The 16026-nt window shown below is 32.1% G+C and overlaps 2 protein-coding genes, 1 non-coding gene and 1 pseudogene across 5 annotated transcripts; 2 read left to right on the top strand and 2 right to left on the bottom strand.

The window, feature by feature from the left end:
• Positions 1-121: 121 nt before the first annotated feature.
• On the bottom strand, positions 122-3300 carry LOC104735158 (BIIDXI-like protein At5g11420). Its single transcript, XM_010454888.3, has 3 exons — positions 3141-3300; positions 1294-1791; positions 122-952 (listed from the first exon to the last, which is right to left on the bottom strand). The coding sequence occupies exons 1-3, from the start codon at positions 3217-3219 to the stop codon at positions 426-428; spliced, it is 1104 nt and encodes a 367-aa protein (XP_010453190.2). The 5' UTR covers positions 3220-3300; the 3' UTR covers positions 122-425.
• Positions 3301-6292: 2992 nt separating this feature from the next.
• On the bottom strand, positions 6293-6437 carry LOC147929197 (small Cajal body-specific RNA ncR14). The gene has a single exon (XR_015579108.1).
• Positions 6438-10361: 3924 nt separating this feature from the next.
• On the top strand, positions 10362-12102 carry LOC104735156 (inactive serine/threonine-protein kinase BKN2). Of its 2 annotated transcripts, none has more exons than XM_010454883.3 (6): positions 10362-10572; positions 10652-10878; positions 10975-11110; positions 11225-11361; positions 11454-11571; positions 11660-12102. In XM_010454883.3, the coding sequence occupies exons 1-6, from the start codon at positions 10494-10496 to the stop codon at positions 11956-11958; spliced, it is 996 nt and encodes a 331-aa protein (XP_010453185.2). In that variant the 5' UTR covers positions 10362-10493; the 3' UTR covers positions 11959-12102. The 2 variants fall into 2 exon arrangements, with proteins under 2 accessions (XP_010453185.2, XP_010453186.2); XM_010454884.3 differs by having other exon boundaries at positions 10414-10572; positions 10661-10878.
• A 653-nt stretch (positions 12103-12755) lies between these two features.
• Positions 12756-14839, top strand: LOC104735157 (F-box protein At1g80960-like; annotated as a pseudogene). Its single transcript, XR_015578816.1, has 5 exons — positions 12756-12887; positions 13048-13331; positions 13412-14017; positions 14148-14327; positions 14446-14839. The product of XR_015578816.1 is annotated as an F-box protein At1g80960-like (transcript).
• The last annotated feature ends 1187 nt before the right edge of the window (positions 14840-16026 follow it).

Here is a 16026-nt window from a genome sequence, read left to right as displayed (position 1 = left end):
TGATAGGTTTTAACTTTTACTAGCTAGTTAGTTGGGTCACTGCTTCTCAAACCAGTTCAATTTGAATGTGATTTGAAAAAGTTGATCCTAACATGTACGAATTGGTATTACAAAACAAATATTTAGAAGGCAAATTCTTATCCTCATTCCTCTCTATTATATATAACGGTATTACACTTTTTATTCGATCATAACCACCCAATCTCCTTAAAAGAACCCAGACATAGTAGAAAAAGACAACATTTCTTCAGCCTTCTCATACAAGAAAATAGATATAAGCAAGACCTTTTTGCCTACCACAACACCCTTTCACTATTACTCATCTCATTTCAAAAGCTCTAGAAATTAAGAAATTTATATTAAAAGAAAACCCACACTGCTTATAATAATACTAAGAACCTTCAAAATAAAACAATGACCATATCTTATGGCTTACGAACGCTGAGGAGCTTAACATCGTCGATCACGGGTCCACACAGTGACGAGAAATCATCGCTTCTCATCGCGTAAAACGTGCTGTAAAACATAATCCTTGTACGGTTCGAAACCGCCACGAACCGCATAGAAGCGCGTTTGAACCCTCCCTTCCCTCGCGACTCGTACGGAACCTTTAAAGTGTCTCTTCCCGCAAATGCCTCGACCACCATCGACCCTTGGCAAGCGTTGTTCGCATCTCCAACCGCAAACGAAAGCACGTAAGTCTTTCCCACAATGGTTCTAGCCACCTGAGCGATTGCGCTTTCTTTGCCCGCTACCAGCTCGACGGCTCGACGGCCTTGTGGGACAGAGAAGTGCTCGACATCGACGTATTTGACGGCTTTGAGAGACTCGATCATCCATGCGGGTAAAGGAGAGTGGTCATCTTCTATGAAAGGAGGAACTAGAACGCCGGTTGTAGCGTTTGGAAGTATATAGGGACCTTCTTCAAATCCTCCGTTTTTCAATATGTTCTCTGTTTCAATTTAATAGCAAACCATATCCATTAATCAATTGTTCTAGATCTTCCATAACACATGTCACATCACGTAACCAATCTATTGAAAACACATGTTCTAACCCAAAGCTGACTATAATTGCAAGTGGATATATAAACCCAATCAAATCATGCTAAACCAAACCAAAAATTTACATAAGTATCTATTTTGAATATAAATCATATAGTTTATGAATTAAAAAATGACTAATTATTTATTTCCGACATAAGACATGTACAGTACTTGTAAACATGACAAGTCATAATAATAATAGACATAAACAAACCCGATATGATTCAAATAATAAATAGATACTTACTATTGGTGGGTCGAGGAGGGTAAAGAGCTTTGATTGCTACACCATCAATGAGTGGTCCACAAGCAGGATCTTCTTCCTCACCAGGGTTATGAATCACGATCTCAGCCACGTTACTCTCGGCCTGAAACGCCCAAGCGTAAAGATCCCATCCACTGCTACTGTAAACGGTCTGTATAGGAATAACTCCCGAGTCAGGTGCCACCGATATGTTGAGCCGTTCGTCTTGAGCACAAGTCCTAGCAGCGCTGAACGTGAGCGAGTAATACATTCCTTTAGTCACGTTAAGTCTTTGTTTGATCGATGCTTCGTTGCCTAGCCGGACTGCGAATTTTCCAGCAGGGACAACAAGAAGCATGTCACCTTGCTTTTGACCGGATTTAATGTATTCGACGAAGCCTGAAAGCTCCCAGCTTGGAATTGCATTCTTGTTTATCACTCGCGTTCCTTTCATGTCCGATGGTTTTGGTCCTAGCTCAAAGTCGCCGTTTGGTAACATCGCTGAGTTGAAAATTACAAAAACGCCCTCAGTACAATTAAGAACACAATTTTGATTTTTAACGCTCATGTTATTGTGCTACTGCTATATACATAGTACTATATTATGATCCGCGGTATACCGCAGAATAAGTTTTTTTTATAAATTTTTTTTGTTAATGTATTATTTTAATATTAATTTTGCTAATATACACTTTTATTAATTTTAGTGATTTAATATATAAACCATTGTATACCGTACAATAATATTTCTTTACTACAATCTTAATTAAATCAGTTTGATTCGACATATTTTATATTGGTGTTATTAAAATATTAAAATGAGAATTTAATCCGTATTGAAATATCATATTACTGATAGTTTATATTTTAGTATTATTAATTCAATCATGTAATATCATATAACCCATCATGTAATATAACTCATTTGTGTAATTTTAAAAATTTAATATGTTTAAATATTTATAATTTTAAACTTTTTATTAAATTTAAATATATTAATTATAAATTATAATCTTCTTATAATTTTACTATATACAGTAAATTTACTATATATGTATATTGAACACACACTTTTTATATTAATTGAGTAATATATGTTTGTTTTTAAAAATTCAAATCACAATATATGCAGGAAAAATACATTTTTTTTTATCAATTTTATGTATTATACGATGATTTACTATATTTAAATTAAAAAAAAAAAAAATGATAAGAGAATAATTTTTTTAATATGAAATAAATTTTTTAAATATCTATATTAATTATAGAATATTATATATAAGTATTTAAAATATTTTAATTGTGTTTGGATATAAGGATAGTAGAGAAAGTTAACTAAAGTTATTTGGATATAAATATAAGCATTAAATAGCATTCAATATAAAAACATTTAAAAAAATATTTTTGAACAAAAACTATTCCTATTTTCTGGGGTTTTTAAAGTTGGATGTGTATTAAAAGAGAGAAGAGATTTCGTAACTGGACCATCTTATGTCATTGATTGAAAATGTCAAGAGTGATTGTGTCAAAAATGGGTATAAAGGTAAATTAGACTCTTAACCGACTTACAAAATCAATATAATAAAAGAAGACAATGGTCCCGAGTCCGACCAATTTGCTTGTTGTTGTTATTAAGCGAGATAAGGAATGAAGTTCTACGTTCATAATATACCCTATGACCACTACACTGTTGTTTACAACCAAACTATTTTTGTTGAATTAAACTGTTTCTTTAGAGACTTTAGATACAAAAAAAAATCAGAAGTCAGCTTGTAAAGAAATATGTCACAAAATAATACAATCACATATACTAAAACGTGGTAAGGTATATATGTCTATGTAGTGATTACCGTCAGTGAAGCAGAGGACGGAAGTGATGGTGGCGATGAGAAGAACGAAGAGAAACGAGAGGCTGCCTCTTCCCATCATCGTGAACGACCAAAGTAAGTAAAAGAGACTAGGTAAATAGATAGAGAGAGATGTTAATAAAATTTATGGGGAAGTTAGGACAGGAGCCAGCGATAGCTTATATGGATTCCCAATTTGGAAAACACCTACAGATTTAGCTACAATTTACAGATTTATGCCACTGATGTGATTCGCGTATCCACGTGGGGCCGTGACTCACTCTTTTGGTGTTTAGCCGGGATGATATCATCAGGTCACTCAAGAGGGTTATTTTCGGAAACTCCTTTTAGTATTTCAATGCTTTTAGTATTACCTTAAACCAAAAAAAAATATAAGCCCTACATTACCTAGTTTGAGGGAAAAATATTAGTTTAGGATTTAGAAATAATTTTAATGACTTTAAAAGTTAGGTAAAATATATTGTTATTCAATCAACATTTTTAAAAACTCTTTAAAAATTTGGTATTATTGGTTGTGGATTTGTAAAAAATTATCTAAAATCTTAATAAATCTAGTGTTATTGGATTAAGAGTTTTATAAAGTCATTAAAAGTTTTATGTTATTCAAGTAAAATAAAACAATGTTGGATTGTTAATGAATTCAAATTTTATGTTATTGGTTTAGGATTTTATATCATTTTCTTCAAAAGTCATGAAAACTCTTTCATCAAATAGAAAGATTTCACAAGATTAGAAAAAACAAATCATCAAGATTTTAAAAAACTTCCTAAACAATCTCTTAGAATCCTTCATTTTTAACTTTTAATTTTCTATAATTCTAACAATCAGCAAGAACATAAAATCATTAAAATTCTTTCTAAATCCTAAACCAATACCTCCCCTCAGACTTTTTTAGTACTCATATTGTCGTCTCACATATTCTATCATACTTTTGTACATACCAAATTATGTTTATAATAATGGAAACGCAGGCACGATAATGCCATCATTTAGGAGTGAGATGGCAAAGGTCGTAGACAAAATAAAACATTAGACAGCTTTCGCATGTCATTTGTGTTAAATTAAAGAGTATTAACAAAAGATTGTGTTGATGCATATCCGTTCCACATGCATGGTCAATCTTTCAGCACATATATGTCAACAACTCATTGAGACATTTGATCTCGTATCCTATTTTATGTCTTTAATCTACATAATAACAATTAAAAAAAATTCCAAGTATTAATCGTAAATCACCACTTCGACTTCGTCTTGAGATTTTCCTTTCTTTTAAAATTTAAAGTAGAGAATGCCATCAGTGAAAAGGGTAGTTTGGTCGTATAATTATTTGGTCGAGAATCGAGATACAATGGATATGCTATGCGGTGGAGTTGATATTACGAGCCTACGACGAGGAGGATCGTGTGAGCTTTCTTTGTCATTAAAGTTATAAGCTGTTGGATATCTCACTTTTCTAAGATTTGCATGTAAAAATACTAATAATACTCGATTTTATTTTGATTGACAACATTTGAGACTTATTGTCGTTACTATGGCTTTTTGTTTTCTTTTATCTTTCAACTTTACTATATTTTTTTTATTTAAATTCAGTTGTGTCGACTGGTCGTCAGACCATTGTTCGGCTAAAATAGGGACGTAAGATAATACTCTTCAATGTCGGTCGGAATGTGGCCTTTGCATCTTGTTCTCATATTTTCGTACAAGGTTTTTTTTTTCTTTCCAATAATCTCTTTCGTTCTTTATAATTTGAATTAAACTTAAAACAATTTACCTAAAATAATGTTAACTACACACAGTTTATTTTTCTTTTTCTCGACATTACTCTATGCTTGATAGATCATGTATAACATAAATCACGGCGATTTCAATTATAATCAATATAATATTTTTATATCTTATCTTCTAAAAATTGCCTCTTTTTTTTTTTTTTTTTTTTTACTTTTGGCATAATCCTTCAGGCTCTGAATTGTATTAGATTAATCATGGTAGCTAAAATTTTTCAGAAGTTTTTTTTTTCTTTTCATTTATTCACAAAACAAAGCAGAACATAACCTTTTGAAAAACCAAAGCATACAAATGCTTTACGAGTTTTAGTGATCGCAAAACTAGTATACATTTTTTTTTCTTACTTTGAGAAAAACCTTAATTCTTTACAGGTGACCACAATAATAGAAAAAAAGGAAACGATATATCTCCAAGATTTGTTAATGCATATATGAAAAATGAATCTGATGAGCAATGAGAATAGAGACAAGAAAGGGTAAATGAGAGAAGAAGAGGAATGTGGGTGGGGGCCCAATTGAAAAGGAGACGGCAGAGATGAGAGAAACAGAGCGCTAAAGCCACCGTCGTGCCGCTGTCTCACCCTTCTCTTATAAGCACAAACACTACTTTTACTATCTTACGGCCCCTATGACCCGACTCCCACCACCTATGTTCACTTATAGCAAAACAGACACCATTTATGGATCATCTTTATACACATAAGTATATGGATATAATTTATTTTTTAGTCAAACAACATGTATAAAGTCCAGGATAAAAGTATTCGATCTAAGTAGAAATACTTTCATAAATTTTTGTTTCTAAACGTATTGAGTTATTATGACTTACATCAAAATTACCCTTTCGAAATTACAACAGCATGTATCCTATATTATATGGTTTTGGAGATGCAGGTGTGCATTAGGCCATAAAGAATGTTACGAGTTTGTGGCATGTCACATGTGAGCAGTGGTGGAGCTAGACCAAAAGTTGAGAGGGGTCACAAGAAAATTTTTTTTTCTAATAAAATAAAAATGTAACATTTATAAGGTCAAAATAAAATTTTATTTTTTAGGGGGTAAAAATGCAAATTTTTTGAAGGATCAAAGTATAAATTTTATTTTAATAGGGTCAAAATGTAAAATTTGTTTGGGTTAAGATGAAAATTTTAAATTTAATGGGTCAAAATACAAAATTTGAGAGAACCATTTTGTTATTTATAAGTAAAAACATACCAGAATTTTTTTTTAATGGGGTCAGCTGACCTCCCTCCCACCTTACTGGCTCCGCCCCTGCATGTGAGTGTGGTCGAGAGTCTTCTGCTTATTGCCGGTTGCGGCTAACGTCCCACTTGACTCTGTCAGTTGACGTCAAACTTCTCAGGCACTGACGGTGGAAACTCTGTACCTTGACCTTCCATCCATATTTAACGGCGGCTTAAACGGTTCTCATTGTCATGTGGTGTGGCCTTCCCATGAAAATCCAAAACCACGCTCGTCATGCCCCTATTTTTTGAACCACGTGACAACAAACAACACACAACGAGCCTCATACAGTCTCTTTAACAAATCCAAGATTATAAGATAGAAAATTCAGAAAACTAATCATATGACATATGAAACAAAAATAAATTTTTATTAAATCGACAACTTTACTGATCACTTTATTTATATAGACTAATTTTTTTTTCATATAGACGAGTTGATAGATTACTCAAAGGGTTGGAATTTCACTTGAAGGGTTGATTAATTGAAACTGTGATATGGTCAGCTATTATTTTCAAGAATTTTACTACATTAGTGTGTTTTTACTTACACAAATTTTAGGATGTTGATTATCCATTGCATCATCTCATATTCTCATGAAGTATCCGAATCATATATCTTTTAAAACTCTCATATCTATATTCTAAAAAAAAAAAATTATGTACATATATGTGTATATCACACTATCAAACTACTTACTATACTAGCTGGGAACTTAAAAATTGATGAGCTTATCCTCCTTGTCTTCTATAAATGCTTCACACGAGGGTCCTAAAAATTGATGAGCTTATCCTCCTTGTCTTCTATAATTGTTCATAAAAATTTATGAATGAATGTGAATAAATCGTATATATATATATCCAAAACAAATTATCATAGGTAGGTAGGTATATAAGAAAAAGGATTTCTTCATTCTGCTTTCATTGTCCAATAAGAAATAGGAATTAGTTATTAGAAAATAGGAAGTTACATAGCGAAATATGTGCCTTTTTTTTTTTTGGTAAACAGCGAAATATGTGCCTATCTAAATAATTTCCCATAATAATATAGGGAAGGTAACATAACCAAGTCAAAATCAAATTCCCCTCGTTAGACATACATATATATATCTCTATTTGAATTTGTATACAAAATAAAGTAATTTATACACAAGAAACAAAAGGAAGATTCTCAAAAATAGCACAACATTTCTAAAATTCCAAAAATAATATTATATTTCAAAAAATTTCTTCAAAATTAAACACTAAATTTAAAATATTAAATTCTACCCCCTCAAAACTATACCATAAATGTGAAACTGAAAACCTAAACCTAAAAAAAAACTAAAACTTAATTTTAAATTTTGAAATGCGTTAAATAGTGCTATTTTTGGAAATTTATGAAGTGTTTTCTAGAATTATTCATAAAACTTGTTTTAATGAACAAGTTTGTACTCTGTTGTCAAAAAAAAAACCTTGTTTTAATGCTATTTTAGAGTATTTAGTAAATACGAATGTAACCGTTAGCTAACAATATATAAACAATTTTCTTTAATAGTTATGTAAAATATGTTGTTATTCAATCCAAACTTTTAAAAACTTTCTTAAAATTTGGTGTTATTAGTTGTAGATTTGTAAAAAGTTATATACAATCTTGATAAATTTAGTGTTATTAGATCAAAAAAATTATATTTATCTCTCAAACTAATAACCCCCTAAGTCTTGCGAGAAATCTGATATGAAGTTTTTGAAATCTGGCCAAATCAGATTTAAGCTCACATCTTACTCTATAAAATTACACTTGATTTTTATAAGACTTTGTTCCCATTTGTATCTCTCAATTTTTATTTCTCTGCATATATATGAGTTAGTAAGCAATTTTAATATTTCTGAAGTGTATATCATTTAAACACAAAAGATACCCACAACACGAAGATTATATATATTATAATGGTTATTTACATTAATTTTGCAATTTATATATGAGATCAATGTGGAGAAGTGTTTCTAACAAAGGATAGGGATGAAGGAGTGATGGCATTTCCATGTGAGTCAGCTTCACACGAGGGTCCTAAAAATTGATGAGCTTATCCTCCTTGTCTTCTATAAATGCTTTTTATAAAAATTTATAGAAGATTAATTTTGAAATATAGTGCTATTTTTAAAATTTTAGAGATGTTGTGCTATTTTTGAAAATCCTACTTTACTTTATTGTGTATAAATTACTTTATTTTGTATACAATTTCAAATAGAGATATATATTTATGTCTTTTTTTTTCCACAAATAATATATATATATATATATATGTCTAAGCAGGAAATTATTTAGATAGACACGTATTTCGTAACTTCCTATTTTCTAATATCTAATTCCTATTTCTTATTGGCCACAGAATGAAGAATTCTTTTTTCTTATATACCTAACTAATATTTTGTTTTGGATATATATGCAATTTATTCACATTCATTCCTTTATTTATATCTATTTTATTCTTTTCTACTAATTGTTGGATTTTCTTTCACCTTTTTTTGTTTCTTGACTTGACAGAGTCACAACAGGGACATGGCTCAACATTACGCGAACCAAAACGTGTACACGAAATACACCAAGATATTCGTGGGAGGTTTGCCTTGGAAAACAAGAAACGAAGGTTTGAGATGCTACTTCCAACAGTTTGAAGAAATTATCCGTGTTAATGTGGTTTGCGATAGAGAAACGGGACGATCACAGGGGCCAGGGCTATGGTTTTGTCACGTTTAGAGATGCTGAATCTGCAACAAGGGCTTGCCCGAATCCAAAACCTATCATAGACGGACGAGAGGCCAAGTGCAATTTTGCTTACATTGGTGCTAGGGTTAACAATAACCAAAATGACCAGTTTGCACCGCAATATTATGCCTACAATCCTTATGGTTATTGGATACACCATGAACCTTTTGAGTTTTGACTTATGTGAGCCATCTCTTTCGTTGTTTTCTATTTGCTAAAATTCAAGCTGTTTACGGATTTGTTAGCAAATTAGTATATTTTGGAAACTTAATTGGAAAACTAATACATTCACTATTTAAAATTGGAAAATAGGGTGTTGTGTAATAGAGAGTTTGTGAAATAGGGAGAAATGGTGGGGCATAGGTTTGATGAGAAAATTACAAAAAATGGGTATGTGTGGGTACGAAATAAAGTTTTTTTTCTCTCCAATCATAATTATTCAAATAATTGTTAATATAATCTATTTTTAGAAAACTTCTTAGATACAAAAAACATATTTTTTTCTTTAAAATATGATATGAATTTTATTTAATAATTTTTAAATATATTATATAAATCTTTTGTATTCGTACACCTTAGTATGTGTACAAATGTCTATACACATTATTATGTGTATAAATGTCTGTACACATTATTAACTTTACAGATGTAGTTTGCATAAAAACATTGTAGTACAAGCATATATACATACATTTGAAACCCTAAGAATTAAACAAATTTCATCTATACAATTAATAATGTGTACAAACATTTGTATACATAATAGTGTGTACAAACATCTGTACACTTAATAGTGTGTACAGACATCTGTACACTTAATTAGGTGTACATATCTAAAATTTGTAAAAGATATTAAATATTATCAAATAAAATCACCAAACAAAATACATACCTAATTATAAAGAAAAAAACATAGATTTTTTTTTTTATTTCTATAAAAATTTAGATTTTTTTTTAATTAGTCAGCATTTTTTTTTTTAGATTATATGAAGCATATAATAAAGAAGAAAAAAAATTAAAAAGAAAATAAAAATAAAAGACTCAATGGCATGTGTTGTAAATATTAAATGTTGATGAGGGTTGTAAAATCTTGTGAACAGTAGAAAACAGTAAAAAATGTGGAATTTGCTAATTGTAAATAATGATTGTATTTATAATTATATTTTGAAAACTGTCTATTTTACCAAATATCTCCAGTTTAACCCAATACATGACTATATAGTTAATTTTAATTAAAATTTTTTTTTTCTTTATTGCATCTCCTCTGTTTATTATAAAATTGTTGACCCGAGTCTGATAGAATATTTCTCCAAATTTACCTTCTAAACATATATATTATTACTCACACTGATCAAATTGTAAATACTGTGGATATATTCTTTTATTCCTTTTAATGTGAAGTTGACTTTTCAAAGTGTTGAAATCTGAGAGAGTCCAACCTTTTCTGAAGATTCGTTCACACTTAAAATCATTCTCAACCTCATAAAAAGAAAAAAACTCCACAAGATCAGTTAACATCTTGAAATCAAAATCTACGAACTGATCATCTTCATCCTCAATGGGAAACTGTCTAAAGCCTCTCAAAGAACAACCTCCTCCTCCTTCAATATCTCCCAAGCCTCTCATCATTAATCCTGGTACATCTCTGTTTTCAAATGCACTTTTTATTTGTTTACATACAAAATCTAAATACGTTAGTTATATATATATAAAAAGTGGAGTCAGAAAAGGAGAGTTTGAGAGAGTTCAGCTTTGCGAAACTGAGCAAGGCAACAAAGAAGTTCAAACAATACATGTATGTAGAGAGTAATGATGGTGGTGGTTTTAGAACAATCTACCAAGGCTACATTAATGAGACAACCTTTGCTCCATCAAGAACTGGAATCGCTGTTTCTGTCATGGAATGTTATCAAGATAATACTCGGGATATACGAGACTGGAAGGTAAACCAAAATATATCTGTCCATTTTTACACTCAACTACTATTTATATCTTCTTGTCTATATTTATGTATGGGCACAAATACCATTGAGTTGCAGGAAGAAGTGAAGTCACTTGGAAGTATTTCTCATCCTAATTTAGCAAAACTTTTAGGTTACTGTTGTGAAGAAAACAGATCATTCTTAGTTTTCGAATACTTCCACAAGGGAAGTTTGGACCGTCACATTTTCGGAAGTTAAGATCTCTTCTAAATCAATGGCTCCATATATATACATATATATATATATAGTTCTAAAAAACAGTATAATCGATTTTGGTTTAACATACAGTTTCATGTTTTCTCAACAGAAGAAGGAGAAGCATTGCCGTGGGAAATACGCGTTAAGATAGCCATTGGAGCAGCTCAAAGTATTGCGTTTCTACATTCGGTCAAGAACACCGCTCTATATCGAGAACTCAGAATGTATAACATTTTGCTTGACGAGGTAAATGACTTTAGACCACTCTTCATCCTGTTTTTATTGTTTACATAATCTTACATTAATAATGAAACCTGAACTTTTTGGATTGTCATCAGCACTACAACACAAAGTTGTTCTATCTTGTATCAAATAAACTATGTTTGTTAGAAGAAAGTATCACGACTGCATTCATAGGAAAAACAGAATATGTAGCTCCTGAATATGTAATCTCAGGTACACCAATCTTAAGTTTTGTTTTACAATAACTCTAATTAATATTTCGTCGTTGGATGTTTAAGACAACTGTGTAATGTATGTGTAGGTCATTTGGGAATGAAGAGTGATGTGTATACATTTGGTGTGATCTTGTTTGAGATTTTAACTGGTTTGAAAGCTTCAGATGGTAAAAAGAACGAGAACCTGCAAAGTTTACATGTCTGGACTAAACCTTTCTTGTCCGATCAAATAATCGATCCTCGACTTGGGAACGATTATCCTGTGAATGCAGCAACACAGATGGGAAAACTCATCAAAAGATGCATCAAGCTGGACACTAGCAAACGACCATCGATGCAACAAGTCTTGGATAGGTTGAGTGATATAGCAGAGATCAAAGATTAATAATCCGTAGAGGTAAAATGAGATCTGAAGTTGAACAAGTTCGGACCGCCAATTGTAATAACGTAGTGGTTTATTCATAGGACAAAAAAAACAAAACTGGAGCCTATATATGAGATTTCTGAAACAGTAAGTGTTTGAACCCAAGAACTCCAACATCTATTAATCTTAACACTTCTTATATCTAATTTAAAAACATAAACTGAAGATACAAACTGATTTTTAATCTACGATTTGGGCTATTTACTTGATTTTTAATTATGAGTATAATTAGATTCCTATGTAATTGTATTTTGCTATTAGCCTGTTGGGCTTGAGACATTTTTCAAAATACAGCAAATTAACTAAAAATAGTGACATGGAAGGAGAGATGAATATTACTGGATATCAAAGTTGAGCTGTATTAATTTTTATAATTTGATTGACTACCTATTTTAACTGAGGTGTCAGGTCCAGAATTCTCCAAAATATTGAGGTGCCAACACGGGAGAGAAACGCATCCTACTTTATTGTATTGATTATTGTTTTGTTGAAAAAAAAAACTTAAATTAGGATTAAAACAAATAAAATCCTACAAGATAGTTAAGTTCAATACTCCCTCTTAAATGCTTTAAATATCAAATCATGAATCATTGATGATTTGTGTATATATACACACTCTATGTTCAATAGTCCCCTCTTAAATGTTGTGTATAAATTTTTAATTAACGACAAGTGTTTAATTTCTGCTCCTTCTAAACTCTGTATTTTTTAAGCCAAGTCCCTCTCTGTCTCCTTGTCAGCGTTAAAACTCAAAAGAAGCATCTCTCTCTCTCTCGATTCTCTCACGTAAGTTCTAAGGTTTCGTCGATTCTTTGTTTCCGGCATAAAATTTTCGAACTTGATTTCTGTAGCTTTTGATCGTTTCTTCGCCAAAACTCTGCTTTCTTGAGGTAATCTCTCTCTCTATAACATATCCTGCACAACCTAATCAACTATTCCAAAAATTTCTTCAGTAGATATAAGTTAGAACTTGGATTTTGATAGCTCACTCATGTGTTGCTTGCTTCTTTTAATTGTATATGAGTATGATGTAAAAGCTCTGTGTTACAGGCCACTTACTAAGACGGATACCCATAAAATATGGATAGATCATCATCATCATCATCTGTTCCAGTCGAAAATGTTGATTGGATCAGTACACTCCCCGATGATTTATTGCTCATGATCGTATCAAGACTGTCCACAGAAGAAGCGGTAAGGACGAGCGTTGTGTCCAAACGATGGGAACATGTGTGGAAGCACATGCTCGTCTAGTTTTGGACATGCGAAAGAAGTGTACCGATTCTAACATTACCCTCGATGTTTCGAATCGTGTTGCTACACTGATGACCAAGGTTCCCTTCTCTCAAATTCTCTTCTTCTTCTTCCTTCCTTCTTGTCCATGTGTTTTAAATCATTTTTTCTGTTTCTCAAGATTATTAACAATCACCATGGACATCTAGAGAGCTGCGTAATCGAGTACGATTACACAAACGGGATGCTGAATACTTGGATTCAATCGCTCACCGGTGTGAGGCAGACCAAACATCTCACACTTAGACATTGTTTTGGACTAGAGAAGTGGCCAATATGTCCCAACTTCCCACAAGACTCATTCTCATTTTCAAGCCTCACATCACTCTCGCTATCGTCATACATATTCAGAACCTCGCATTCCTTCAACAACTGCCAAAATCTCATGACCCTTAAACTCTCATGTACGTACGCCCCTGATGTTGGACTCTTTAACAGAATTCTCGCTTCTTGCCCTTCCCTGGAGGTGCTTGTACTAGGCATCGGTTGCACCAAAAAGGGTGGTCCTTTGAAGATTGACAACAAAAGATTAAAGTTCTTGAAAGTGTCATCACATTGCATTGGGATTGATGGCATGAAAGTGTCTTCACCTAGTTTGCATATCCTCGTTATCGTTGATAGTCTCTCATGTGGGAGATATAACTCTGACCTCACGTCTCCTCTACTCCAGTTTAATAGAAACTTGGCAAGGTTAAGCTTGCCTCACGTCAGCTACAACATATCACAGGTACACACATATATATATATATATATATATATATATATATTGTTACATGCATCTCTCTGTGTAGTCAATAATGTATTTTAGAAAATATACGTACAAAAGGAACTAATGGTGTGTGATGTACATGATTAAGGAGGAAAATTGCAAAGGGCATGAAGAATATGTGGTAAACTCATGTGGTGCCTTCTTGAGAGGATGGCTTGCACTCATGTCAGTGAGTGTAGATTTAATGAATCCAAGAGAAGTTGCGAGGTTAAGACAAGTCTTACTTGTATGCCCTGTTCCAATGATTGAGCTTGAGCTAATATTTAAGGTATGTTACATTCATTCTTCTGACTTCTGAGTCATGACTAGCAAGTATTAATCTTTTTTATTTTTATTTTTAATTAAAGATATAGTATAATTAATATAAGTTGAGTTGGTATATGGAGAATAACAATGCTCCCAGGGAAGAAGTCGGTAAGGACAAGTTGTGGAGTGAGAATATCAAAGAGCCGTTCCCAAATGCTAAATTTCGCGTGGATTCTTTGTGGATGTATAACTTCAGCGGTTCAGAGGAAGAGTTTGCTTTGGTGTCGTGTTTGATTAGGCAAAGGACTGAAAAAAAATGTGATGATCAAGACAACGTCGTTTCCTGATAGAAAGAAATTGGAGATAGAAACGGCTGTGGCTAAGCTACAAGCACTAAAAGCGAAAGATCAGTGGGCGCTTAGCATCAAATGTTTCTGATGGTAGACCTTTTTGGTTCCCCCATCTTTCCAAACTAATTGGGCATGAAGAATTTTTGGTTAAAGCATGTGGTGCGTTATTGAGAGCATCCTTCAAGCTGGCTATTACAATTTCTAATTTATATCATATTGATATTTCTTATATATATTATTAATTAGTATTTGTTAATGACTTAATGTGTATAGTAAATTAGTAATTGAAATAAAAGCTGGCTATTCGAGTAATTAAGTTGAGTGACTTGATCATTTTTGATGGTATGCATTAGTCAAAAGGGATCAGTTAAGGTTGCGTAAGGTTAATAATTAAATACGTTTTGAACAATCTTTTGCATATTCTTAAAGACTTCCACGTCGGTATTCGTTTTAATTTAAAAGTCTCATCTTTATAAAGTAACAATTAGTGAGTCCTGAGTAGAGAATAGAGATAGCTAGGTAGATAGATGTTTTCATGACACATGAACGATTCACCACACGGTCATTATGCATTATTGCCTTATGAGTTCACAAAATGAAGAACACAGACTTGTATCTCCAAGACTCCAACGAAACAATCACATTTGCTGATTCGCTAATTGACTCCAAACGGATAGAGATACTTCAATATTTCTTAATTATTTGCTTTTTCGAACGATTTAATTCTCTGATACCCTTATCGCAAAAATTCTTTTCTACACATCCACTTTAATTCTACGAAACTACCACTCTAACAATTTTTAAATAAAAATCGAACATCCTAGTTGTACCAGTTGCACCAGTTGTACCCATGACACCCTAGTTGTACCCCATATAGTGGGATTCGAACCCTGGACGCGCGCGTGCGCATAAAGCTCGCAACCACTGAACTACTGTGTTTTTCGTTGAACACTTACTATTTCATTATATTTAACCTTTAACAACCTTCATTAAGAGTAATATTGTCTTTATACCATTGAGGAGTTTTTGAGAAATTGTTTTGATGGATAGGGGATATGAGATTTTGGTCTTTTTTTTTAATATATATACACTTGGTATCTCATATCTGAGTAATTAAGTTGAGGGAGCGACCTAAGCATTTTTTTTTTCTTTAATTTCTGTTTTTTTGTTATTTGATGATAAATATATATTACTCAAAAGGACAGTGCCGGCCCAGCAATCAGGAGTGCCCTAAGCAAAAAAAAAAAATGTGCAATTTTAAAGCTTTTTACATACTTTTTTAAAGTCTTTTACATATGAGCCTTTATACATATCCAAAAAAAAAAAGGCCTTTTATTTCTAAGTAAAAAAACCTTCAAAATTTGAGGCCTG

This window comes from Camelina sativa, chromosome 13 (genome assembly GCF_030686135.1).
Source record: "Camelina sativa cultivar CO46 ecotype springtype chromosome 13, ASM3068613v1".
Classification (NCBI taxonomy): domain Eukaryota; kingdom Viridiplantae; phylum Streptophyta; class Magnoliopsida; order Brassicales; family Brassicaceae; genus Camelina; species Camelina sativa.
This window is presented reverse-complemented; position numbering and strand designations above follow the sequence as displayed.

Coding starts and splice junctions, on each gene's coding strand:
- LOC104735158 (XM_010454888.3), bottom strand. CDS start 3,219: ATGATGGGAAGAGGCAGCCTCTCGTTTCTCTTCGTTCTTCTCATCGCC. Junction 1,792..3,140: donor CGTCCTCTGCTTCACTGACG/GTAATCACTACA, acceptor TTTTCAACTCAG/CGATGTTACCAAACGGCGAC. Junction 953..1,293: donor CCCTCCTCGACCCACCAATA/GTAAGTATCTAT, acceptor AAATTGAAACAG/AGAACATATTGAAAAACGGA.
- LOC104735156 (XM_010454883.3), top strand. CDS start 10,494: ATGGGAAACTGTCTAAAGCCTCTCAAAGAACAACCTCCTCCTCCTTCA. Junction 10,573..10,651: donor GCCTCTCATCATTAATCCTG/GTACATCTCTGT, acceptor ATATATAAAAAG/TGGAGTCAGAAAAGGAGAGT. Junction 11,362..11,453: donor ATAACATTTTGCTTGACGAG/GTAAATGACTTT, acceptor GATTGTCATCAG/CACTACAACACAAAGTTGTT.